The following is an 18199-nucleotide window of genomic DNA, read 5'->3' on the forward strand; positions in this document are numbered from 1 at the left end:
GCATCCACAGATGCAGAGCATGACATGCTCAATCCTCTCCCCGGAGGAGTCACACCCGGGAGAAGCTCTGGCCCTGGACACCGAGGCCTCCAGCTTCTCACCCACAGCTGCTCCGGGAGCCACCCCTCCACCGGCCAGCATGTCCCCTGCCAGTCCTGGTCACTTTGGCTGGTTTGATTGTCACCCCTTGCTTGGTCTGCAGGAGCCGTTGTACATCTTTCTGCACAACCCACAGCCATAGTGCCAGGGGTCACCCCTCCCTCTCTCACGCACAAGTACACACACGAGCACAAGCACACGGCACACACGCACAACAGATGCCTGACGTACGGGACCATGGACACACCTGTTCAGTGATTAGGTCTAAGGGAAGTTCTCACCAGACCTGCCCAGGTGGCCCCCTGTCCTTTAAGAAGGAAGGAAGGCAGAGTGAACCCCAGCAGAGAACCAAGTCTGACCCACCTGTGGCAGAGCCCCCCGCTGTCCACCAGGGACTCTGGCTTCAGCTGTCGCCACAGCCCTAAAGGTTCCATGAGTTGCAGGAGCCACAGACCCCTGAGGCCCAGTTCAGGGGCTCTGCAGCTAAGGGACAATACACAGTCCCACCCCCGGGGATGCCTGTGGCTCCAGAAATTCTAAAGTCCCTGGGGTTTTTTTCCGTCAAAAACATTCACTTGGACAGATCGTAGGTTCTCCCTTCCTAGAGTCCTTAGAAATGGACTCAGTGTCCGTTGGCCAAGATGTCTGGGGAGGCGTGCTGCCTGTGAGCAGGTGTGCACAGATTTGGTTGTTTCCAAACCCGACTTACCTACAGCACTGCCCGGAAGTTTCTACAAATTCAGGTTCCTGTGCCCACTCTCCCAACATTCTGGTGCCTCGGGATGCAGTGGGTCTGAGGGTCTGTACTTTTAAAACTTCCCCAGTGATTCTGAGGATCAGCCATGTTCTGAGCCCCCGGGTTCAAAACCCCCTAACCTGTCTCCTGCCCCATTGGTTTCCTATCCTCTCCCACCGGAGGGCGGGCCTGCGTGCAGACGGGGCACTGGTGGAGCGTCTGCAATGCCCGCAGACACGGGGGCAGTTCTGATCAGAACCTAAATGAAGAGATTAATGAAAAGACCTGGGCTGGTCACAGTGGCTGGGTGACCGTTCTCCTTCCAACTCACCAGCACTCTAATGCAAATTCTTCTTGCTTGGCAGGTTCTTTAAATAACCTAGAAAAGTCAGTCCTTGGTGCCATTTTACAAGAGTTTAACAACTTAGTTCAAATCTCTGATCTATCTCCCACAAGAAGCCATGAGAAATAGCATGATTACATCACACAGCTATCTTACAAGTGTGAACTGAATGCCTGTACGTCTGAGCCAGTTCTATTCCTTGTACATGACAGCAGCTCAAGAGATTGCTCCAAAATCCCATAGGAAGTCAGGGAATCTAAAATACACTTCCTGACGCCCCATCTTCTGATGTGACTACTGAGCTACAGAGCATGCAACACATGATAATATCCGTGCATTGTAAGGTCGATGGATTTAAATGGCTTCCTAACTCACATAGTCACTGTCACCATCCTCACCAGGTAGGATAAGAACACCCACGTGACCACATGACAAATATTGTAGGTGTCATTATTACAATAAATAGTAGGGCTTCCCTGGTGGCGCAGTGGTTGAGAGTCCGCCTGCCGATGCAGGGGACATGGGTTCGTGCCCCGGTCCGGGAAGATCCCACATGCCGCAGAGCGGCTGGGCCCGTGAGCCATGGCCGCTGAGCCTGCACGTCCAGAGCCTGTGCTCCGCAGCAGCAGAGGCCACAACAGTGAGAGGCCTGCGTACCGCAAAAAAAATAAATAAATAAAAATTTAAATAAATAAATAAATAATAGACCACATCATGGGTATACCTTCTGGGATATACCTTTTGAAGCTTATTTGGGGTTTAAAAATATTGTCTTCTTTCCTATACTTTTTTCCCATTTCTGGCTCTTTCTCTCCCCTGCACCATTGCAGCAACCATGCATCACATTTTAGATAGACCTTTGCTCCCTTGGTGGACTTCCTCAGTCGCCATCTGATTCTCTCCTGAAAATAGAATATTCACTTGAACAATTTTCTTAAGCATATTACCAGCCGCACTTTATCCTGACATCAGGGTCCGAAAGTAAGGGTTTTAGATGAACAAACACTACACTGAAGAGTTTCATGAGATGGAGTATCGGAATTAGCTGAGAACATTCTTATGGGTTTGGGAGCATTTATGTATCCACGCAGTCAGGGTCTTAATGTTCCACACTTCCACTGTCTAGGGCACACGACAAATCCACTGCAGATGATTTAAGATCAGTTCCCCGCAGTTTCTGGTTGGATTGGCATTTCGTTCTGCTTGAAGTAGCCTCTTCAACTCCCTCCTGCCTCTCGCAATTAGGCAAGAAAGAGCCAGGGTAAACGAGCTCTGCAAGATCGCAATGCTCAGAGCCACTGGGACTGATCACACTGGTGGGGGAGCTGGAGGAGGCAGCCGAGACTCAACACCTCCGAAAATAAACACTCATCAGGAGCATCTCATGCACCTGGCTCTTCAGGAAAAATTCATCTACCTGAAAACTTTAGGTGAACTCCTAGAAACCAGCTGTTACTCAAGCCAGGCCTCCAGGTTGTCATGGCCTTAACAGGCTACAAAATCTGCTTCAGGGAAAGTTAGTTGCACAGAAGCACTGGGTAAGAATTCAGAAGAGCCTCACAATGTAATAGGTGACTTTCCAGGTCTGGAAAATGACACAATAGTTGAAGCATTGAGAGAATGCTGAGGATACTCTTGAATATAATTACCAGAAAGAGAGGGACAGCAAGTACCGTATTTCCTAAGAAAGTATTCCCACACAGAAGACTTTAGTTCCTAACATTGTGGTAAATTGTGGAAACTGTTAGCTACGCCGGCCCTCCTTTCCCTCAGTGCCACCTACCACAGGAAGTTGATGTGATAAAGACCTCACCTGGATGGTGTAAAAAGTCAGGTCAAACCAAAGTTTTGCTCAAGTATTTTTGAGTCAGGTGAAATATTTTATGTTCAATTTATTATCATCACTATCATCATCTTTGTCATCATCATCATTGTCTCATTGTCATCATTGCCATCATCATTGTCTCACCATCATCACCATTATCATCATCACCATCACCATCATCATCACCATCATCATTGTCTCACCATCATCACCATTATCATCATCACCATCATCACCAGCAGCAGCAGCAGCATTGTCATCCGATTCCTAGTGCCATTTAAATATGCAAAGAAGAGATTCAGGCTCTACCTAGGGGGAGGGCTGGGCATCCCTTGGCTGTGCCCCTCCCTCCCCCAGGCTCAGTCTCTCAGCTTGGTTCTTCCTTCCATAGATGACTCATAGGCCAGTCCAAATTGGATCTCATCAAGGACCTGGTTAGTAGTACGGTCAATAAGCTATCTAAAACCTCTCAAAAGTTTACTTTCTCCAAGGAGTACAGCAACTTTCTTCCCAAGAGGTGGCCTCTAGGTAGTATGAATACATAGTAAAGGAACTTCAGTTCTTAGAAAGCATGAGAAAATATACTGGAAATTACTTCAAGATCTGTAAGAGAAGGTGCTCATATAAACCCAAATGTTATTAATTATTTGGGTAATAATTTACATTAATAATTTACCCTCACTCCAGTGCAGATAAATGAAGGAGAAACACATTTTCACAAATTCTAAAACTTACATAGAAACCTTTTAAAGAAGGCATTTAGTGTTCATCCCACCATCGTGTGTGGCAATGTTGGTATCACTATGGTAGTTCATATATAATTTGTACACAAAGCAGTTAAGCATTTCTATAATACATTATAATCCTGACTAAATGTACAGAACCTTTTTTTAAAAAAGAAAAAAATAATAAATTTAATCTTCCTCTCGTTCAAGCTAGTTCTTCAAATAACTGGTGTATATGGGAGTGGAGGTGACTCTGGAAAGGAAAGGCAGGAGAGCAGTAACAGGGCATCAAGGCCCCCCTACCATGGGCCGGTCTTTGGGTGTAGCAGACACCCCCTCACTGGGACTCTCGGCAGCAGCTCTGGGGTCCCAGGTCCCATCTCATTTAGTCCCTAAGCCTAGGAGGGAGGCACCACCACTACCCCATTTTCAGACGAACTAACTGTATCACAGTAGTTTTAAGTAGCTTTTCCAAGGCTACGCAGCTAGGAAACCATAGAGCCAGGACTAAAATCTAGACGAGGTTTGCAGTCCAGCAATTGGGCAGGATCCCACCAGCCGCCTGAGAACTAAGCATGGTTTTTACATTTTTTAATGGCTGGAAAGGGTGAGAAGAACATCTCCTGACACACGAAGGTGACATGGAACCCAAAAGTCAGTGTCTGTAAATGCAGCTCCTTCCCTGGCCCGTCTGTGCTGAGAGCTGGGCCGCAGGTCCAGCGGTCGGACCGAGACCAAACGGCTGCAGAGCCTCCGATGGTCATTGTCCAGCCCTTTGCTGTGACGCCGGCTGAGCCTGGACCAGAGGGGTTGCTGGGCCCCAGCTCCTCCCGTGTCTGTACAAGTCTGTCCCGCCCGGCACTTACCTCCAAAGCTGCTTCCTCATCCTGAACGCGGGCGGTGGCACTGGGGTCACTGGAGTTGCTTCCCAATGAGCTCCCCTCTTCTTCCCCTCCCCTCGGAGCCCCCCCGTGACCACCCTGTGTCCCCCCCACCGTGTCCCCAGCCCCCGTGTCTCACGCAGCTCTCGTCCCCTAGTGAGCAGCAGCAAGCACCTGGCCAGGAAGTTCCGGGGGCACCTGCGCACAAAGATCGAGTCCGGGGAGGGGACAGTGCCCGTGCGTGGCCCAGGCACGGTGCAGACGTGGGACGGCGTCCTGCTGGGCGAGCAGCTGGTCACCATGTCCTGCACGGACAAGATCGCCAGGTAAAGGCCCCCCTGTCCTCTGCACGAGTGCCGCCCGGGTGTGTGTTTGGCGGGGGGAGGGACAGGGACGGTGGTCCCAGAGGGGGGCCTGGCCGGGTGCTGAGGTGCACTCCGAGGTCCCGGACTCTGCCCTGTCGGCCCTGAACTCCACACCCACCACGGGACGTGGCCGCCCGCTGCCCCACACACAGTTGTGCACTGGCCAGGCGCCTTCTGTACCATCACGGCCTCCCTGGAAAGCCGGACAGAGCCGTCAAAGAGGCAGGCGGGGCCGAGGAGAGGCAGGCACCCAGGGACTCGGGAGCCAGGGCAGCGGGGACCCCAGCCCCGACCCCAACCCTGACCCGAGCCTGCATGCGGAGGGGCCGTGGCCCAGGTGCACTCGGTGCCTCTGTGAGGCTCCCTAGGCTACAGGGCAGTTAAAACCTCAGCCCTGGAGAACAGGGATCCGAAATCTCGAGGGAAATTACCATACGGCTACAGGAGAAATAAGGCCTTTTACTCCCCTGGAGTGACTGCCCCCGGCCTGACTGCAATACAACAAAGCACTGATTTCTGCATCAAAGAGAAGTGCCTGTAGTCGTCAACAAGCTCATCTTTCAGAAGGAAACGTATCCTCCTTTGTAATGTTTTCATCTATTCATGAAGTGGGGAGAAGCAGCAGTTTCCACCTTGACGGAAATTCTCTTGCTCTCCCAGGATCGCGTTGGGTCTCTAAATTAATTCTGACTCCCTAGAAAATGAAGTGAGTGAATGATACAGAAGTTAAGTTTCACTGTCTCTAGGATCTTAAATGTCAATTGACAGAGAAGTAAACTCGCTACAAAGCCCGGGTGATGTGGGACGTCAACAGTCCTGATGCTGAAAGCGCGGCATCTCTGCACCGGTGCCAAATCGAATCTCGGAGACAGACTTTTAGGTGAAGTAGAAAAGGATAGCTTTATTGCTTTGCCAGGCAAAGAGGGACACAGCAGGCTCCTGCCTCGAAAAACTACATGTCCCCACCCGGGAGGATTTGATGAGGGGGTTATAACAATCCTTCAAGGGGGGTTGCTGACGAGATTAGGCCATGTGCAGGGTCTTAGGTGGTCAGGTTTCCTAACCTTGATGGGCTTCTCTGGCCCCTTTAATCTCGCCTCAGGTGGTTTCTTGGCTGCTCCTCTCTTGATTAGCAAGTGTTCGAACCTGCCCTTTGGCACCCAGGGAAGGTCATGGAGGCTGCAGTCTGTTCCCTAGAAACAAGAAATGGGGGACAGAAAGGCTTTCGTGCCCAGGAGCCCCATAGGCCCCCTGGTTTCATTCCCACCAGTGATGCTCTGTTTAACAAAGTCTACTTAGAAAGCACAGTCCACGTCACGTCCCTGGGCTGAGGAGGATTCTAACTGCTTTTGAGGGGGGACATGCTGGGGACATTGTGATGCCTGTGGTTCTGGGCAGGCGGGGGGCCGCCCCAAATTCATCCAGGAGTTGATGCAGCTCACGGGTAGCCCTGCCAGTCACCTGTCTAATCCCCAAATCTGGTGGCCAGGTGAGTGGTGCCCAGATGGTGGGGAACACAATGGGGCAGGAGGGGCCTGGGGGGCATGGCACCAGGTCCCCTCCCCCCACTCAGTCCCCTGGGAGCCCAGCCCACCTTCCCAGGACTTTCCTCAGGTGTTCCCTGAACATTCTCCTCACTCTCCTCTGTCCCTGTATCTCTGTCTCACCTGCCCTACCTTCCTCCCTGAACAAGCCCACCATCTCTGCCTCTCTCCCTGCAACCCCCGTGATGCCCTCCCCCTCCTCGGCCTCCCCTCCCCCTGCACCCCATGTCCTGCACTGGAATCCTATTCACCCCCACCATCTGCTTCTGCGTCTAAGGTCTGACCCTCAGGGGATCACTGGTGCCACCATGAGGGGTGCGTGCGCAGGTTAGGGTCCCGTGTCTGCAGGTGGGCACCCATCCATCGCCCAACGGGAGGCGGGAGCAGAGACGTCCAGCTCTGCAGGGGACCGAGCGAGGCTGAACTGGAGCGGAGATGGGGCAGGCGTGGGGTTTCCTTCGTGATGACAGCCGTGCTCAGAAACGCGGAGTCGGGGCGAGGCTTTCGTGGACGGGGCAGTGGAGGGGTGGCCCCCGACCATGCTGGACAGTGGGCAGGACTCACACAGGCTGAGCGGCTGGGTCAGACCTGGCCCAGGACCCAAGCATGTGGAAGGGGTCGACCCTATGGACGGAAGCTCTGTGCAACGTTCCCACAAGTCCAGTGGTCAGGGTGGCCTCCCAGGGAAAAGGGCTGCGTTATATGAATGTCATTATCATCAAACTCACTCCAAAGATCGTGGGAACCAGGCCCAGGCTGCCCCCCTCCCTAAACCGGGCACACAGCCGACAGAGTCTGCAGGCGCATGCAGGTCCCCAGGCTCCTGGGGGTACATCATGCTCAGCATCGTGTAGAAGCACACCTGGGGCGTCACCGGGAGGTTGGAGAGTCTGACAGACCAGCACCAAAGCCAGGATGCCCAGCACCACAGACTGGATGTGGGCAGAACACCCCGGCCGCAGAGAGAGCTTTCTCCCCCTTCCATGGAAAAAAACACCCAAGGCCGGAAGTGGGGATACACCAGCTACATTTTTTCCCTTTAAAAATAATTTTTATGCTGACATAGCAGAAAATGAAATCTAATTTCTTCTCTTTGGAACAGAGTCGTTGGAATTCCCAGGAAAATTCTTGGGCCATGAAAGTCTTTTGAAAGTGAGATTTTTGGCCGAAAAGGAATTTTAGTTAAAACCCTGGAGCAAAATACTATCTTGCAGATAAAAGCTGGTTCCAATGCTCAAGGGATAGTGGATACCTCTCCCTTGGGTGAATGGCTTCCATCCAAAACAGAACCAAACCTGAGACTCTGTGGCCACAAGATCCTAAATGCACCTAAGGCTACACGTTCTCATGCCTCCAGATAAAGGGAAAGTGTGATGGGACCATCTAGTCACACCGACTGGTGGAAACAGCCCACAGGGAGCGGCATCACACATCTGAAGTTCCCCTCACCCCCCATTAAAACATAAAAGACTGGACTTCCCTGGTGGCGCAGTGGTTGAGAGACAGCCTGCCGATGCAGGGGACACGGGTTCGTGCCCCGGTCCGGGAAGATCCCACATGCCGCAGAGCGGCTGGGCCCGTGAGCCATGCCCGCTGGGCCTGCGCGTCCGGAGCCTGTGCTCTGCAATGGGAGAGGCCACAACAGTGAGAGGCCCGCATATCACAAAAACAAACAAACAAACAAAAAACCCATAAAAGACAGTAAGAAACATTAGGAGACTTGAAAAGTAAAAAAGACGACCAACCAATATCCCAGCCATCACCGAAAACAGCAGGCACCTTGGCTATAAACGCCTTAACCTTTTTCCTAAACACAGGATTTTTCCTGTCATCAGGATTTTGCTGCTTTGGGCAGTTTGCTTACAGTCCATCACTGAACACTATGATCCTGTCTCCTTTCAAAGTCATGGGCATTGAATCCACATGCAAGGCTGGCGGCACCTCCCTGCTGCTGGATCCCTGGGTGCTCACAAGTGGTTGCTCCGTGCACCATGTTTCCAGAAATATCTCTGTGCCGAAGCGTTTTACCAAATCTCCGAGTACAGACTTAGGACATACTCCCCAGAGTGGGGTTACGGAGCCCAGGGTATGGGGTAAACAGAAGCAGTGGGATCTCTTGATGCCCCATAGCAGGTGGCATGGGCCCAGCGGTGGCCCCAAAAGATATCCTTGTCCCCAGACCCTAAACCTGTGAGTGTGGCCTTACCAGGCAGGATTAAGCCAAGGATGTCGTGAGAGAAGGTGGCCTCTAAATGCAGCTAGTGTATCCTCTTGAGTGAGGCCTTGGGGACCTGGGGACAGACGCCCAGAGCAGGTGCACAGGGGAGGCCACAGAGACAGAGGCGGGGCCCAGAGGGACACATCCACAAGCCTCTGAGCGCCAGGTGAGCGAGGCCTGGGGGTGAGGTCTCCCCGGTGCCCCCGGGCTGCCACACCTTCACCTAAGACCTCTGCCTCCAGGACCATGAGTAAATTTCTGATGTTTTAAGCCCTTCCCCACCCACCTCACCCCCTGCCCCGGGAAACCAATATAACCAGGTAGGAGACACCACTCACTTGGCTCAACTCATGTGGTCTTTGCAAAATTACAGAACCAAAGTCATAGTGAAATCTATTCCTAAAATGCCACTGCTCATGCCAGGCTGGTGCAGACCCAGGGAAACTGCAGAATGTGGGTTGTTTCACCAGGTCCAGGAAATTCGACCTTCAACCCACGAGTTAAGGTTGGAGGCACATCAAAGGGTTGGATTTTCCTGCAGCTCAGAGATAAAACAGACCAAGCCCTGCACCTCTGTGAGCCCAGGACAGATGACAAGTGTCACTGTGAGGCCCATGTTCCCATGGACGTGGCCTGGCTTTCTGGACATAAGAAGCCAATCTGAGCTGTCACTAACAGGAAACACCGGCCACCTGAAAGGACAGGCGAACCAGGGAGGGGTTTTTGCTCTAAGAATCGAGAGGCAAGTAGCATATAAAAATCTAAATCTTCTGGAACTAATGTTCCTTTAGATATGGTTTCTAATTTTAAGCACCAGAGCTTGATTATCGATTGCAATGTGTCTTTAAATGAACAGATTAAAACTTTCTCCATAAAAATGAACTGTAAAGGATTACGGATGCTCTCTGGGGACCGAGGCCCCATCTGACTCCCCGCACTGAGATCTCAGGCTGCAAGAGTCCCCCCCTCTGAGAGTGAGGACCTGGCTCCGCACCCAGCCCACCTGGCAGCCGGATGGTGTTACCTACAGCTCTGCTGAAATCAGGAGGGAATGTGTTCATGCTTCCAATCTCCAAATATGGGTCATTTTAAAACCACTGCTCTTACTAAACGCCCAGCCCCAAATGTTCCCAGCTTGGTGTAATAACCACTGCTCTTCCTTTACAGAAGACTGTGGTCACCTTACTGCAGCCTTTAGGGGAAACTTCACCCCATCTCCAGTGGTGAAGGTACAACCGTGTATCTCAGATTGGGACTCAAACCTCTGCCAAAACCCACGGTCTTTTAACTGAGATCACACACCTGGTTTCAGGATTTAACGAAGCTCAGGTTCTTGAAGTTTCATCGCAGAAAGCATTCAGTGAGAGACAAAGTGATAGGTAACAAGTGGATTTATTTAGAGAGAAACACACTCCACAGAGTGTGGGCCATCTCAGAAGCTGAGAAAGGCATAAGGGCATGGGGTTGTCAGTTTTTATAGGGGTGGGTAATTTCATAGGCTAATGAGTGGGAGGAATATTCCAGCTATTTGGGGAAAGGAGTGGGGATTTCCCAAAATTGGGCCACCCCCCACTTTTTGACCTTTATGGTCTGGCCTTGGAACTGTCCTGGCACCTGTGGGTGTGTCATTTAGCTTGCTGATGTGTTACAGTGAGCATATACTGAGGCTCAAGGTCTAGTGGAAGTCGACTTGTCTGCCATCTTGGACCCATTTGGTTCTAATCAGTTTATGTCATGTCCTTGGGCTATGTCATTCTTTTAAAAGTTGTGCCCTGCCCCTCTCCCTCCTGTTTCAAAGGTAGTGAGTGATAAACTCAGGAATATTTGTCCAACAGAAGCGTGGTAACAGTGATGACACTCCCGCATCTGCCGCCTCTGCTACCCCTGCAACAATGCTGAGACAGGGACACAGATCTGAGTCAGCAGCCATCCCCTGTCCAGCCCTCAGGACACTGCAAAGGGCTGAGAAGCACCGTGGCTGCAAAACAAACTAGAAATTAGGTGACCAGGAGACACCATGAACATTGAGGGAAAGCAGAAGAGGGGCTAAAAGACAGCAAAAGACACGGAGGTCACCTGGACCCGGTAGACTGACTCCCAAGTCCATGCTGCCTGCTTTGTGCATCACCTGGCTCACAATGGAACTGCCTGGCACGCTGGAAATGCTGATGCCTGCTGCACCCAGACCAGTTCCATCCCAGCCTTGGGGGTCCTCGCAGCAGGAGGCTCCCAAAGCCCCCCCAGACGAGCCCAGGGCACATGGCATTGTACTCACAGCTGTGCCTCAGCCTGAGTCACCCAGCTGCACCGTGACCTTTCCCAATGGGTGTGACTGTGCCTCCAGGTCACGGGCAAACCTGCCCACGGACAAGGAGGGAAGTGAAGTAAGGATGGATTTGGTGATGCTCAGACCTCACTGTCATGTTGGACCCGCACCTCCTCCCAGCGGCCGTGCCTTGGGGGTGAAAACGGCAGACAGGGACCCCGACCACACACAGTCAGTCCCTGCACCCGTGCCCGCGGTTCTCAGTCTCACGCCCCGGGCGCACGGGCCAGCAGGTCTTGGGTGGGGCCCATCCTGGGACAGTCCCCGTCAGTCCTCGAGGTACAGAGATCGTCTCTCAGTTAAAGAAAACAGCCTTTTTCCAAGATCTCTCCCTCACTTATCTTTGGTATTTCAGTGATTGACAAACAGACAAAAATATATTTATTTAGGGATTATCTATATTGAAAACTAGACCTGGGACTTTTTTCTCTGTCAACACTGCAGTCTTGTCAGCTGTTTGAATAAAAGGAGAGGCACTTTTCCGTTCAATCCGGAATGCTGAAAACTCTCCAGTTTGTATTCAGGGCGACATTTGGTTGTATTGGTGGTGTTGGCTGAATAAGTTAAACTCCTACAGCCAGGCAAGGAGAAGGCTGATTGTCTCTTTATTGTAAAGATTATTAGGAGGAGACCAGATATAGAATTTGTTTGTCTTTAGACTTTCCTGCAGAGTCAGAGCCATTCAGATACATTCCAGAAGTTTTGTTCAAAGCCAAGTCCGTGGACAACCTGAAGCACAGGGATGTCCCCTCTGGAATACTCACCTCATCGTTGGAGAAGGGCTTTGTTATCGATGGGGAATGTCCATTCCCCCGCTTCTCATGCCTCCAGAAATGTGCTCCCTTTCAACACTTTTGGACACTTATTCTTTAGGAAAATCACACACTAGATCCCAAGGGCAATTCTCCACTCCTTTCTGAGAGACAGGAGGTGACTTACAGAAATGACCACAATTATTTTTTTAAGAGAAGTTATGCAAATCTGATAGACTAAAGTAAACGTTTCATAAAACCAATGACTGTTTAAATTGTAGGACTAAACTGTTTGTATATAAATATTACCTTTTATATTCCACTTGAGCTTTATGTGGGTGAGCACATTACTTTAATGACCCGCACTTAACGGAGGGGGAGCCGTTCCTCAATCCTCACCAGCCAGATGGCTGCCTCTTCTTGCATGAGATTAGAAGATGTTTCTCGCTCACCTCAATGCTTCTGAGGCAAATTAATATCGCCAGCTAAATTGCTTGTGTTTTTGGAATAAAATTTAAAGAGAATTTTTTAAGGCAATTGGTGTCACAGGTTCTCAGAGCAGACTGCTCTCTAGGTAGGCCCGCTGGTTTGAGCACTCGGTAATTAATGGAAAGAATTCTGTGTTAATTGACTGCTTCGGGAAAGGGAAATAGAATGACTCCTTATTAATCATGAAAGGAAATGTACGGCATGGAGGCACCACATTAATTGCTCTAACCGTGGAGAAATGTTAATTAATGAAAAGAATAATGATGTAAGAAATTAACTGCATAATGCTTGTGCTGATGGAGGCTGGATTTTACGCATGTTATTTAGAGTGGAAACCACAAAATGTTGCCTTAAATAACAGATACACGGAAAGTTGTTCCACCCAAATTTACGGGGAAATGTCTGACAAGGCTCACATGTCATCTTTGCTGGCAGAAGCAAACACTCACCCAGAGCCTCATTTATGTCAAGGACCACGGCCTTGTCCTCTGATCGGGGCTCCTGAAGTCAAAGCACCCCCAGAGCCAAACGAGGTCGTTCATGTCACCACAGTAGGTCCCGCCCACTGCTGAGTTTGACAAAGGGGTGGGGAGGGAGAGTATTTTCCCCTAAACTGTAGTTAATTCAATTTCTGATATTTCCCAGCGAACATAAAGGAAAATTCCGATTCACTTTGGAGACAGAGGGTCTTTTTTTAAATCTGATTTTAAGTCCCTGAGAGAATATGTAGCTTCCCCTTCACCCGACAACTCGTTTTCCAGGAAAAGGGTCCACGTTTATTCACACGCAGACCCACCGACACCCGTCCCCCCGACGGCAGAGAGGGGCTCGGGGTCACCAGGGGTCACGAGGCCAAAGCCATGCCCGGTCCAGTGTGCTGCGAGCCCCAGGCCACCTCCCACCCCCCACCGCCAGCTGCACGATGGGGACAGTGACACCTCGGGGACAACGGGGCAGAAAGGCTCCCCCTCCTCCCCCAGGTGAGGCCAGTGAGCCAGGGCGCTGACGCCCCTCTCCCCCCAGGTGGAATGTGCTGGGCCTGCAGGGGGCGCTGCTCTGCCACTTCATCGAGCCCGTGTACCTGCACAGCATCGTGGTGGGGAGCCTGCACCACACCGGCCACCTCTCCCGGGTCATGAGCCACAGGACCGAGGACATCGGCCAGCTGCCCGCCTCGTACCGGCACAACCGGCCCCTCCTCAGCGGTAAGAACAGGTCCTCAAACGTACACATCCCTCTGTCCACAGGCCCCGAGATCCCCAGGGCAGGTTCTCCCAGTCTGGCCCGTGGCCATTTAAGACTCAGCGAGCAGAACTGCAGAGATCGGATACTTGAAAGGTCAGCCGGGTGCGGAGCATCTCCGGACAACGTTCCAGAGTGAAGCTGTAACAGGATGAGCCCCTCAGACATCACAGTGTCACTTTCAGGGCAGTGTCTGAAGGTGCCCAGAGAAATCCAGGCAATAAACACACGTGTCCAACAGGGCAGGGGGAACCCAGGGCCATAGGTCGCCCCCACCTGATCCAGGAGCAAATTCCTGAATGATCCCCCAGCACCAAACCTGGGAGGGGATGCTGCCCCCAGGCCGCCAGGGCCAGGCTGGGGTTGTGAGGACCAGGAGTCACACAGCCGTGAACCCCTCTGGCAGCAGCTAACCTCTCAGCTCAGCGGGAGGGGGCATTGGGGAGGTAGCCCCACCCGCTGTGACCCCCGTAATTAACACGGTAATCCACTGCGGCTCCCTCCTGGGTGGTGCCTTGTCTCTGAAAGGGCTGCAAGCCGTGATCTGTGGTGGGGGGCCCTGGTGGGTGGGCACGTGTAGACCCACAGCAATTGGCCCATCCGAGGCTTAGACCAGATCCCCCGAAAGAGGAGAGAGAAGATCAAAGAGCCAGTCAATGGTTGTGGTAAGAGTCAGGCCTAAGAGTTACTCCCAGGACCCTAAGATTGTTCTCAGTTAGAAAACCAGGGGCAACGATGGTGCCCACGGGGTGGCGGTAACTCACGGGGACAGCTCTCAGCCAGGCCAGCCCCCAAGAGAACACACCTCCCCACTCCCTCAACCCTCCCACGAGAGTCACCAGCCAAGGGCAGTATCACGGACCCCAGAGCTCAGACAGGGCGGAAGAGGATGCTCCCAGTGGGGCTGGGACCGCCCAGGGCTCAGTGGCTATGCCCCAGGTTTCTTTACACACCAGACCCTGTTCCTAAAATCTAAGGCCCTCTGCCAAATCTGGGGACCACGTCAGATTCCAGGGGCTCCCAGCATCCAGGGAGGGGACTCAGCAAACTACAGCGAGCCCATGGGAGCAGGGGTCGCAGTGCCCATCCAGGACTACAGCCCCACCTTCCCTTCCCGTGACTCGGGCCGACCTGTCGTGGAGGGGGTTCCCTCACCCCCGTCCTCGCCATGAACAGTGCCTTCGGATCTGACCCAAAGCTGTGCCCATGGCTGTGGTGCCCTATGTCCTGAGCCCGGCAGGTGATGGCCACGTACAGCCTGTGGGTGGTTCTCTTGGGGAGTGGGTGCCCAGAGAGGCCTGGTCTGCACGGTGCAGCTACTCACCCTCCACGAGTCCCCCCCAGAGAACGACTCCACCATTCAGGGAAGGGACCTAACTAAACCCAGCAGCCACCCCCGTCAAGATGAGGCACACACCCTGTCACGCCAACCACGACAGCTGCTGTTACCTCCATTTATAAATGTGGAAATAGACTCACAGGAATTTAAGTGTGAAGATGCTCTATTTATCAACATGGAGCAAGGATTTGAACCCCGTTTAACCAGAAGGCCAAGTTCTCCCAACACACCCACTGTGACCCGTGGCAATGGCACAATTTCTTAACCACACAAGAATTAACAATACAAAGAAGGCCAGCTGAGGAGGTGGCAACATCCACCTCGTAGGAGCTGGGGATGGGAGCCTGAGACCCACGCCCGTCTCCAAGGGGCTCAGTCCTGACTCACCATCGTCAGGTGAGGGACGGGAAGGTTTGCCTCAAATTCAATGTCTATGAAACCAGAGCCATTTTCTAAACGGTCAATAATTTCAGTAATTCTGATAAAATATCACTTTGGGCCCGGTTTCAATGTCTTTCTTTCACTTTCCCTTTTCTTCTTTCTCCTGTTCTTTCTTAAAATGTTGAAGATTAATGACTTCCTGTGGTTGAGCAGCAGAAATAGCTCTGCAGTGGCCCCCAAAGATCTAGAATTCCTGGTGTGGAGCTAAAAGCAAATGTTCAGTTCTTGGGTGTCTAAGTTAAATTTAATTTCCATCTATGTTGATAAGTCAGGTGACAGCTTTTCCACGTGTCCAGCTCCTTGGGTTGCCACTTGCTTCCCAGCACCAGGCTCTGCTTCCCCATGAGATGCTGCCGGGGCCCCTGGGCCCACCCACCCAGGGCCCTGAGAGGCCCCATGCAGCCGTCCAGTCTGTCCACTGGGGAACAGGAGGCTGGGAAGAGGCAGGGTGTGGATATGGGAGCAGCTGCTCAGGGGGCTGGATCCAGGGAAGGGGTCAGGAGGGGCGGGGGTGTCCAGGCTGAACATCCTGCAGCACTGTGGCCGTGAACACACATGAGACCTAGGTCCTTCTCTGCGTGACGCCAGGGGGAGCCGGGGTTGGGGGTGGAGCCAGCCCGTCAGCTGCGCGGGGAGTCGAGGGGCATGGAGGGCATGTGGCCAAGGCCCCGGGGTCAGTGCCCCTCCTCCCAGGCCACTATCCTGCATGGTTTAGCATCCTCGGCGGCCCCAGGACTCAGAAAGACCCACTCCCCGTTTAATGCTCCACGGTCCTGAAATTCAAACCAGGGCCCAGGTTCCAGTCCCCGCTGGGCTCCAGTCACCTTGCCGGGTCGGCGCCTTGCACCCTCAGAGCTCGCTTGTTTTCACTCCATTTCGTATCTCGTCAGCCAGACTGTGACCCTGGCGTCTGCCCTGTGGGGAGCGGGCAGGCAGCAGATGCCCCGTAAACGCACGCTCTCAGCTGGCCTTTATTCGGCCCCATCTGTTCACCAGTCCACACGACAAACATCCAGAGAAAGGGGGAAACGTGGGCAGAGTGCTATTACAGGACAGCCTTGCATTTAAAATCCTTCGAATCCAAGCCCCAGTGATGGCGCTCGGGCCGGCCGTCCACCCCGTCCCACCAGCGCGGGAACCGTTTCCCGCCCGCCCAGCCAGCAGCGCTCACGCCCGGCGCCCCGTCTCTCCCAGCAGGAGTGAGTCAGGCCGAGGCGCGGCAGCCTGGGAAGTCGCCCCACTTCAGCGTGAACTGGGTGGTGGGCACAGCGGACGTGGAGGTCATCGACGCCACCACCGGGAAGCGGAGCTGCGGCCGCTCGTCCAGGCTCTGCAAGCACAGGCTCTCGGCCCGGTGGGCGCGGCTCTACGGCAAGGTCAGTGGGGCTGGACATGGGTGGGGCCCAGGGTGTGGCCGCTTGGGCAGAGCCAAGGTGACACGGGACACGCAAAGCAGCCCCTGTGTCCCTGCCCGCCCCCAGCCAACCCCAGGTGTGGCCCCTCCGAGTGGGGCCCCCGACCCGCAGCAGGGTCTCATGCTGTGGCCCCAGAAATAAGTGGAAAGGGGCTCACTGGTGAACAGCTGTGGTCAGTGCAGCCCGTGAGAAAGTCCATAGAAACTTCGGAGTCCATGTCATTCCAGTTTAGACAGAAGGAAATGGATGCCCAGAAAAGTTAGGTGTTCCCCCAATTACACAGCAGTGAGTGTCAGGGACGGACTGGCCGGCCAGTAGCAGGTGCCGCCCCCCGCCGACCACTTCCCCCGCTCACCGCACCCCTGACCCTGGCGCACAGGTGGTGAAGCCAGGCCGGGTCCTGCCCCACTGGACACAGGGGCCAGTCCCGGTCCTCCCAGTGGGCTAGCAGGCGACTCCACCTGGGACGCTGCCTTCATTCCCTCGGCCCCCTCGGCCTCACCACCCACGCCGATTTGAGCCCCTAATCCTCCTCGAAAAAGAAAAAAATTATGCACAGCTTGTGTTGTTAATAGCAGACAAGTTCTGTGTTTATTTTTTTCATTAATCGCTCACACTTCTTGTGAAGCAAAGTCTCCCTAATTTCTACTGTTACTCTCTTTCTTTTTTTGTAATTTTATATGAAATTTTATTTATCAATAGATCAAATTAGAGAGAATAGATATTTTTCTTTGTTACTGAGGCATAATTGACATATGAACAGTGTATATATTTAAGGTGCACAACTGGATATTTTGATACGTTGTGAAATGACCCCAGAATTGTACTAATTGACTCAAGCAGCCCCTCCCATCATCCGTGTGGTGAGAGGACTTAACCTGAGATCCACCCTCTTGGCAAACTCCAAGCCCACGTGATGATCTCGCTGCTTTTCTGTTTAAAGGAAGAGAGAAGGAAAAGTGACCGGCAGGCCAGTGCCTGCTTGCCAGGCTTGAGCGGTCCTGCTGGTCGGGGCCCGTTCCCGGCGAGGGCTCACCCGTCCTCTCTCGTTCTGTTCCACAGCTGAGCACACGGATCCCAAGCCACGGAGACACGCCGTCCATGTACTGTGAGGCCAAGCTGGGGGCACACACCTACCAGGCTGTCAAACAGCAGCTGTTCAGAGCATTCCAGAAGGCCGGCCTGGGCACCTGGGTGAGGAAGCCGCCAGAGCAAGACCAGTTCCTACTAATGCTATGAGGCCCCGGGCCGGCCCTGCACAGTGGGTGAAGCCGTGTGTGGGTGTGGCGTGCCCTGACGGTGCTGATCTGTGCTGTGCATTCGTTTTCCTTTGGTGTTCAGAAACACACACGTGTCTGAAGCTCAGATGAGCAACTAGCCTTGCGTTAGGGACATGCTGCTTCTCCGACGGCCACTCCCAAGGTGCCAGGACCGAGATCGCCCACCACACCTGCCTACG

The 18199-nt window shown here is 53.0% G+C and overlaps 1 protein-coding gene across 1 annotated transcript in view; it reads left to right on the plus strand.

Moving 5' to 3' along the window:
- ADARB2 (adenosine deaminase RNA specific B2 (inactive)) overlaps window positions 1-17979 on the plus strand; it is a gene marked incomplete at both ends in the record, with an annotated part of 387024 nt that extends 369045 nt beyond the window's left edge. The window contains 4 exons of the mRNA XM_081230118.1: window positions 4767-4935; window positions 13327-13508; window positions 16523-16701; window positions 17803-17979. Coding sequence (XP_081086244.1) covers window positions 4767-4935; window positions 13327-13508; window positions 16523-16701; window positions 17803-17979 — 707 coding nt within the window. The remainder of the gene's footprint in view (window positions 1-4766; window positions 4936-13326; window positions 13509-16522; window positions 16702-17802) is intronic.
- Between the last annotated feature and the right edge of the window lie 220 nt (window positions 17980-18199).

Source organism: Mesoplodon bidens (assembly GCF_964165515.1).
Source record: "Mesoplodon bidens genome assembly, chromosome: 3".
Taxonomy (NCBI): Eukaryota; Metazoa; Chordata; class Mammalia; order Artiodactyla; family Ziphiidae; genus Mesoplodon; species Mesoplodon bidens.